This window comes from Piliocolobus tephrosceles, chromosome 13 (assembly GCF_002776525.5).
Source record: "Piliocolobus tephrosceles isolate RC106 chromosome 13, ASM277652v3, whole genome shotgun sequence".
In the NCBI taxonomy this organism is placed as follows: Eukaryota; Metazoa; Chordata; class Mammalia; order Primates; family Cercopithecidae; genus Piliocolobus; species Piliocolobus tephrosceles.
The window spans coordinates 13,679,698-13,688,509 of NC_045446.1; the positions used below are offsets into that span (position 1 = coordinate 13,679,698).

Consider the following 8,812-nt stretch of genomic DNA (forward strand, 5'->3'; position numbering starts at 1 on the left):
TGGCACCTGGGTGAGCTGAATAGGATCCCTCAAAAAGTATATCATCTTGAAGACCTAACCCCGAGCATTTCAGAATGTAACCTTATTTGGAGACAGTATCTTTATAGAGGTAATCAAGTTAAATGAGGTCATTAGGATGACTCTAATCCAATTTGCTGAAATTTGCATTCACACAGACATATACAGAAGAAAGATGACGTGAGGAGATGTAGGAAGAAGACGGTCGTCTCCACGCTAAAGAGAGGCCTGGAAAAGATCCTTCCTCACAGCCCTTAGAAGCAACAAGCAACCCTGCAGACACCTTGATTTCAGACTTCCAGCCTCCAGAACAGTGAAGCAATAAGCTTCTGTTGTTTAAGCCACCCAGTGTGTGGCACCTTGTTTTGTGTTTGTTTGTGTGTTTGTTTGTTAGAGACAGGGTCTCACTATTTGCCCAGGCTGTTATTAAAGTCCCAGGCTCAAGCAATTCTCCCACCTCAGCCTTCCAAAGTGCTGGCTTACAGGTGTGAGCCACTATGTCCAGCCTGTGGTACTTTGTCATGGCAGCTCTAGGAAACTAGTACAGCACTCAACAGTACTTTCCTTCTTAAAGAAGAATTCATAAAGCACTCATGAGAGAGAGAGGGTGCTTTAATAGTGATATCTAGTCTCTAAACAAACAAAGTGCCACACACTGGGTGGCTTAAACAACAGAAGCTTATTGCCTCACTGTTCTGGAGGCTGGAAGTCTGAAGTCAAGGTGTCTGCAGGATTGCTTGTTGTTTCTAAGGGCTGTGAGGAAGGATCTTTTCCAGGACCACTCTTTGACATTTTGAAGTGCTAGGGGTCAGGACTTCAAGATATCAAATGTTTCACATGCACAAACACACGCACATGCGTGCACGCACCCCCCCCCACCCCCCACTGAGGATCTCTCATCTGCCATTCCCTTGATGCAGGCAAATTCATCTCTGCTGAGTTGTTGGCTGGTTGCACATGATTCTTCCCTCAGGCCCAGGACATCCATCATCACACCTACTCCACCTTCTTTCTCCCTGTCTTTGATGCAGTTCTGTTGGACAGGATGTAAGAAACCCTACCTTGGCACTCTACACTGGAGTCCACACCTAGTCATGGAGTCCACACCTAGTCAACAGGACATGCACACCTTTGCCCCACCATCAATGGAAATGTGGCTACTTCCCAACTGCAACTCTCTACTTTTGATGCCACAGGCAGCTTCTACCAGCCTCCAAACATACCATTTTCTCAAGCTGGTGTCAAACCCCAGTGCCCAGTGTCCCTCAAACTGCAGAAGAATTATATTAAACTCTCTGAATGATCTAGAAATGTCTTTCACTGGGCTTGACAGAGCACCCCTCAACCCTTGCCATTGAATAGAGGAAGGCATGAAAGTCACAGTACACCAACAACTCTATTAACGAAATCTTTATTATAATCTCCAGTCTCCACTTCCTGTCTTGGCTTTTCTAGTGTTTTTTACAGGCTGGCAGAGAATGGGCAGCTAAAAATAGCAAAGCCAGTTCCTACCACCTGCTGCATAAACTCTGCCTAAGAGGCCCAGCACCTCACTCTGAAATGTGGAGATTACCTTGTGGTCCCAAGCAAAACTGAGGCAGAAACAATCGCATTTTAACATCCTGTTATAAATGTAACATTGAGTGGTGTTTTTCACCTTTCATATTGACAAAGCTCTAGAAAAATTATAATATCCTTCTTTAGCAAGGGTGTTGATCAAGAAAGCATTCTGATAAGCTGTTCATGGAGGCCAATTTTGCACAACTATAGAAAGTCACAAGATTTAAAATGAACATTCCCTTTGATCCATAAATTTCTCTTTTTGAAAGTGCCCAAAAGAAATACAAAATAACAAAAATGTACAAGGCTGTTTACTGCAGCATGGCCTATAACAACAGATTTGTAAATAATTTAACTGAGCAACAATAATTATTCATTATGATGAACACATTCATAGAAATACTTTAATATAACCAGTGAATACTGAGACAGAAAACAAGAAGACTAATTGGAATTGTTCTTTCTTCTTGGTCAAACAATTAAGGAGTTGATGCATTCTTTGCACCTGTTGATTTAACAGATGAGAACAGCTGAAATAGCTTTCTTGTAAAACTTCAGTAACTCTTCCAGTTGGGACTGAATTTATTTTACCTTGAAACCTCTGGAATAAGTGTAGACACATTAATTTTGCTCATGGCACTGTGGTAGATGCTCAAGAGATGTTTGTTGAATGAATAGTCACCTAGAAGCCTAGAAGCCCACTTTGACTTGTCCCACCTTTCTGAACCAAACCAATGTATTTCTTAAATGCATTTGATTGATGTCTCATGCCCCTCTAAAATGTATAAAGCCAAGCTACACCTCTACCATCTTGGGCACATGTTCTCAGGTCATGGTTGCTCATATTTGGCTCAGAATAGATCTCTTCCAATATCTTACAGTGTTTCACTCTTTTCATCGACAATATTGTTCATTCACTGAGATCTCTGGAATCCCAGACTGTGCTCAAATTCTGATGGTACTGTTTTCCTGTTGTATGACCCAGAACAAGTTAAATTATTTCACCTTCAGGATGGAATCTGCAAAATAAGTATAATGACTTATCTCATAGATTCGTTGGCACGACTAACGAATGAGGTACTCAATGACACACTGCAATTGCCCTATAAATGTTAAACCATTGCCAAATCTGGTATTCTCCTAATGTCTTTGAGGGGTCCCCTAGAAAAAGGTCTCAAAGGCTGTGAATCGTAAGGGACCACCTTGCTAAGCAACCGGCAGGCATTGACAGTTGTACTCCGCAGAAAAAATAAATAAATAAAACAAAAGACTCCCCGCTCCGCCGCCCTCTTCTGGGGAAAAACTGCGGATTGGAAGGAGAACCCTAGACGGCCAACACGCCCCCTGGGCATGGCTGGACGCACAGCGCCTTTGACCGGCGGAACTCAACCTCAGTCGCTCGAGTTTCTTCCGCTTCCGCCGGGACTCTGCGGAGTGGACCGGAGTGAACACAACTTCCGGCCACACTGAGCGATGTCCTGAGCTGATTCCAGCGAGGCACCAGAGCGCCGCTGCCTACCAGGGTGGAGGAGAGCGCTGTAGTCGCTTTGGGGACCTCCGCGCCGCCGGACGTCCGTGACTATGTGGAGGCTACTGGGTCGCGCTAGTGCGCCGCTCCTGCGGGTGCCCTTGTCAGGTCAGAAGTCCCTTTTGGTTCCTGAAGACTTTACCCCTCTTCCTCCCCCACCCTCCAGTGCTTTTTCTCCCTAACCCAAAAGGCGGCTCTGCATATGCTTGGTGAAGCACTGGTTAGAGACTACGCTATCCCACCGCCAACCTCCACCGTAGGGGTTCGTGCAAAAGGGTCACAACTGCGTCTGGGAGTCGGCGCCCAGAGACCCCGGCTGGCCTTCTGCGGAGCCTGAGCCTCTGAGTACGTTTAGTGGAACCCGCATCCCAACCTCAAGACTCTTCCGGCGGAAGTACTTTTGGGCCGGCTTAGTGGCTCACGCCTTTAATCCCAGCACTTTGGGAGGCCGAGGTGGGCTGATCACTTGCAGTCAGGAGTTTGAAACCAGCCAGGCCAACATGGTGAAACCCTGTCTCTACTAAAAATACAAAAAAAATGAGCTAGGCGTGGTGGCGGGCGCCTGTAATACCAGCTACACCGGAGTCTGAGGCAGGAGAATCTCTTGAACCCGGGAGGCGGAGGTTGCAGTGAGCCGAGATCGCGCCACAGCACTGGGGCCTGGGCGACACAGCAAGACTCAAAAAAATAGAATAAATAAGAATAAGAAGTAGTACCTTTGGCCCAGGTTGTATCGGGGTCCTGGCCTTGTTACCTTCGTCGTTTAACTTGGTTTGTCTTTGTAGATTCTTGGGCACCCCTCCCCGCCAGTGCTGGCCTAAAGACACTGCTCCCAGTACCAAGTTTTGAAGGTGAGAGCTTGCCTTTCTGCTGTTGATAAATCTTTTCTCTGATGGAAACCAGGAGAGGGTGGGAGATGACATAGGAGTGTTCTTGTGTTTCTTGTCCCCGTTCACTCTTTCAATAAATATGTTTTTAGAGCGTACTGTCTTGCCAACCAATATTCTGAGCACTAGAAATAAAGAACAAAGGAAACCAAAAAAGTTCCCTGCTCTTAGGGAGCAGCGTCTAATGAGATAGCTCCCCTAACGCCTGCCACTGGTGTGTGGCCCATGGTCCACTCAGCCAGTAGTCAGTTGGCCTGAAATCTGGATTTTTGGCCAGGTACGGTGGTTCACGCCTGTAATCCCAGCACTTTAGGAGGCAGAGGCGGGTGGATCACTCGAGGCCAGGAGTTGGAGACCAGCTGCCAACCTGGCGAAACCCTGTCTCTACTAAAAATACCAAAAATTAACTGGTAGTGCACATCTGTAATCCCAGCTTCTCAGGAGGCCAGTCCACTCCAGTCTGGGCAACAGAGTGAGACTTTGTCTCAAAAGAAAAAAAAAAAAAATCTGGACTTTTGATGTTCTCTCCAAATAAGGTTACATATATGCAGTCATCTAACGATATGTGAAAACGCTCTGTTAAATTTAAGATAAGCCACAATATTGTAAAACTAGTTTACTTTTTTAAAAAGAAATATACTGGAACCCTTTAAAAAATGAATAGGGTCTGTACATCTGAGGGTCTTCTGTACAGAACTGTTCAACCACTATATGTTTGGAAAGTACATTTGACTTGTAGGTGAAAGAAAGCATTACTAAGTTTCTCTGTAGCTGCATATAGAAGCTGAGGGGCAGTTTCTGAAACTCTGATAGTAATAATTTGATATTTCCTCAAACTCTTCTGTTTTGTATTTGTCTCCATTATAAAGCCATACTTGGTTCACTGTATACATTTTTTAAAATAATTTATTTGTTAATTTTTTTCCCCAAATTGTCAAGTAAGGATTATAAAGATGTCACATGTCTGGCCTGAAGTTTTGTCCACCCACCCAAACCTGGCACACTAACCTGTGCAGGTCTCAGCATGAAAAGTCCCTGCATATATGAGAGAAAGAGCATTCATCAAAGGATTCCTGGGTTGTAAGTTTCTCAACAAGAATATGGCAGAGCTAGAAAACGTAGATATTTTAATGTACAATATAGTATTCTTCCACTACTCCCATTAACATCCAGAGAGGCAGGGAAGTATGTGTATATATTTTTGTGACATGCTGTGTAGCTTTGCTGTTGAACTGGATGGCATAGACCAAATTATAAAATGTTTCTAGCCCTTGGGTTCCTCTTCTATAAAATGGAGATGAAAAATACTACATGCCTAACATCCTGTTTGTTTATTTGGGTAATAGTGATGTGTGTTCATGTGTTCACCTTCTGGTAATTCACTGAGCTGTATATTTTCAGTTTGGCCCTTTGATATATCTGTGGTAAACTTTGACAAGTTAAAAATTCTTTAAAAAGGGAGCCCTAGAAGAATATCAAGGCTATACAGTTGTCTTAAAGATTAAGTGAACTAGTGATTTCCAAAAAAATCCCTGTTACAGTGTTAAGCACAGAGTTGGTGATTAATAATTGCATTTGGATTCAGAGGACAAAACTTTGCTATCTTTAAAGTTTTAGAAACATTTGCATTAGCCACTGTCATAGCCAGAAGATTCCATTGTCACTAAAAGCATCTGCAAAAATGCAATATACCTTTAGAATTACTGTTCAGTGGTAACTTTTAAGACTTTCAGGCTGGATACGGTGGCTCACACTTGTAGTTCCAACACTTTGGGAGGTAAAGGCAGGAAAATCACTTGAGGCCAGGAGTTTGAAACCAACCTAGGCAACATAGTGAGACCCTGTCTCTACCAAAAAATGAAGAAGAAAGAAATTAAGACTTTCTCCTGTTACAAATCTTTTCAGGAAGAAAATAGATCTTTTGAGATGTGTAGTTTTACTTTATCCTGGTTGTCTGTGCTCCTTTTAGATGTTCCCATTCCTGAAAAACCCAAGCTTAGATTTATTGAAAGGGCACCACTTGTGCCAAAAGTAAGAAGAGAGCCTAAAAATTTGAGTGACATACGGGGACCTTCCACTGAAGCTACGGAGTTCACAGAAGGCAAATTTGCAATCTTGGTGAGTGAATTCAGCATCAAGCAGCAATGGGATGGAAGCTAGGGAATAACAAAATCTCATACTCCTTGGATAATTTAGTCTCTTCCTTTACAGTTTGTATTAGAACTACAGTAGCTCTTTAAACTGATACGTACAGAGGCTACTGAGTACCCAGTAAACATTTGGGTTATACATTTTTTTTTTAAATGGAGAATGAAAATAATGTAAAAGCAGAAGGAAGAAGCTAGCTAATTTGCCCCATAATCAGATCATGAGATCTTTTCAAGCCCTGGTAAAATAAAACCATCCACAATTTAGGATGTGGAAAACAGCTGTTTCCTTATTTGTTGAGTAGCTTCCATGAAGGCGTGATGTCAGCAGCTACACAGATGGGTGTGCACTAGGATTTATTTTCCACCAGGCAGCCAGAGTGATATTCTAAAGTCCCCTTCCTGCAGCCTAATCACCCCCACTGACCTCTCAGAACCTCCTGCCCACTCTCCCCATTCCTCACCGTACTCCATCCACACTGGCTTCTGTTCAACTTTGCAAGCCCTCTGCTGTGCCAGGGCCTTCATATAAGCCTTTCTTATGCCTGGCACACTCCTTCTTTTCCCTTGGCTAGTTGTTCTTTTTATTCTGGCCTTAGCTTTAGATGTCACATCTTCAAAGAAGCCTTCCCTGGCTCTCCACTGAAATGGGTCCCCCTTTGCTGTCTTTATTACTGTGTACCCTAGGCTTTTCCTCCATGGGACTTATTAAACTAAAGTTTTATTTTCAATTGTATCATTGAAGCCACAGTTACTAGAAGAGATAAAATAATAGAGCCCATAGAAGGTATCAAAGTCCACATGTGTTTCTAATTCTCCCATTCACTTTTAGGCATTGGGTGGTGGCTACCTGCATTGGGGCCACTTTGAAATGATGCGCCTGACAATCAACCGCGCCATGGACCCCAAGAACATGTTTGCCATATGGCGAGTACCAGCCCCTTTCAAGCCCATCACTCGCAAAGGTGTTGGGCACCGCATGGGGGGAGGAAAAGGTGCCATTGACCACTACGTGACACCTGTGAAGGCTGGCCGCCTTGTAGTAGAGATGGGTGGGCGTTGTGAATTCAAAGAAGTGCAAGGTTTCCTTGACCAGGTTGCCCACAAGTTGCCTTTCGCAGCAAAGGCTGTGAGCCGCGAGACTCTAGAGAAGATGCGAAAAGATCAAGAGGAAAGAGAACGTAACAACCAAAACCCCTGGACATTTGAGCGAATAGCCACTGCCAACATGCTGGGCATACGGAAAGTACTGAGCCCATATGACTTGACCCACAAGGGGAAATACTGGGGCAAGTTCTACATGCCCAAACGTGTGTAGTGACTGTAGGAGATAACTGTATATAGGCTATTGAAAGAAGGATTCTGCATTTCTATTCCCCTCAGCCAACCCACTAAAGTCTTTGGGTAGCTCTTGAACCATAACTAAGGAGCAGCATATGAGTAGATGATTTCTGAAAAACAATGTTATTTGTTGATTTAAAAAGAAAACTGTATTATATTTTTATTAAATAACATTTGAACATCACTTCAGGATATAAATACTCATTGGTCATTCTTAATCCCTTAAAAGATTAAGAAATAGGCCTGAATGACTGTGAAGAGTTCTTGGTTCTCCTGGGGTGTAAGATGAACATGAAGGCTGAAACAAATGTTTGCATTCCCCCATCTATGATGCAAGTCTCACTTAAATGTTTATACTGCCTTTTATATGTACACACTTCAGGAGCCAGTTTCTGTGATACTCTACTAGGTTTAAAACACATTTTTAGAGTAAGAAAAAAAACAACACTTTGTAGATCAATTGATTCAGCGTTTATTGATGCCCAGTTACCCAGCTTCTCACAATCTTGGAAGGGGGATGTTGGACAATATGCAAGGAACATACCCTTTGCCTTTTAGCAAAAGGAACCAATAACAAAAGTTAGAACCGTGTGGCCTTTTCTAGGTCTGAAATTCTCCAAAGAGGGAGGGTGTTTGGCTCTCTGTTTGTGCCCCTGCAGAGTCTAGTACAGTGCTATGTGCCATGCAACACGTAAATTCTTACAGCTAGTGAATGAGGGCCCCCTGGGACTCAGATCCTCACAGCTCCAGCTCCCTGTTTGCCCAGATTAACGTTTTCCAGACCTAACCAGCTGCAGTGTTCTATCCCTTATTCAAATTAAAGGAAGCACAAATTAATAGAAATATTAAACCATTGGCTTTTGAAGGTGTGTAGAAAACAGCACTGACCAAAATATTTTTTAATCCCACTTTCTTAAAAAATAAGGTATCAAAGAAATAATTTACTTTCAAAAGTACAAACTTAGCAGTTGTGTGCTCCTCACCATTATATACTGTGATTTTTTTAATGAATTTTTGTTACATAATCACTAAGTTATCTGCACTAGAACTCATATTCACATAGCTGTTTTTAAAGCTGAACACAACTGAACCTTGAATGGAATTGGGGACAGTATTTAGAACAGTTTTTCTTTATTTTTTTTTTGAGACGGAATTTCGCTCTTGTTGCCCAGGCTAGAGTGCAGTGGCGCTCGGCTCAGTGCAACCTCCACCTCCTGCATTCATGTAGTTCTCATGCCTCAGCCTCCCAAGTAGCTGGAATTACAGGTGCAAGCCACCATGCCTGGCTAATTTTGTATTTTTAGTAGATATGTTGGTAAGGCTGGTCTCGA

At 43.1% G+C, this 8,812-nt stretch overlaps 1 protein-coding gene across 1 annotated transcript; it reads left to right on the plus strand.

Moving 5' to 3' along the window:
• The first annotated feature begins 2,957 nt into the window (after nt 1-2,957).
• On the plus strand, nt 2,958-7,679 carry MRPL16 (mitochondrial ribosomal protein L16). Its single transcript, XM_023215520.2, has 4 exons — nt 2,958-3,214; nt 3,892-3,957; nt 5,963-6,111; nt 6,973-7,679. The coding sequence occupies exons 1-4, from the start codon at nt 3,160-3,162 to the stop codon at nt 7,456-7,458; spliced, it is 756 nt and encodes a 251-aa protein (XP_023071288.2). The 5' UTR covers nt 2,958-3,159; the 3' UTR covers nt 7,459-7,679.
• Nucleotides 7,680-8,812: the final 1,133 nt, after the last annotated feature.

What these genes read in the sequence shown, in the direction of transcription:
- MRPL16 (XM_023215520.2), top strand. Translation starts at nt 3,160, where the DNA reads ATGTGGAGGCTACTGGGTCGCGCTAGTGCGCCGCTCCTGCGGGTGCCC. An exon ending in CCCAGTACCAAGTTTTGAAG is followed by an intron (nt 3,958 to 5,962) that starts GTGAGAGCTTGC and finishes TGCTCCTTTTAG; the next exon opens with ATGTTCCCATTCCTGAAAAA. An exon ending in AAGGCAAATTTGCAATCTTG is followed by an intron (nt 6,112 to 6,972) that starts GTGAGTGAATTC and finishes ATTCACTTTTAG; the next exon opens with GCATTGGGTGGTGGCTACCT.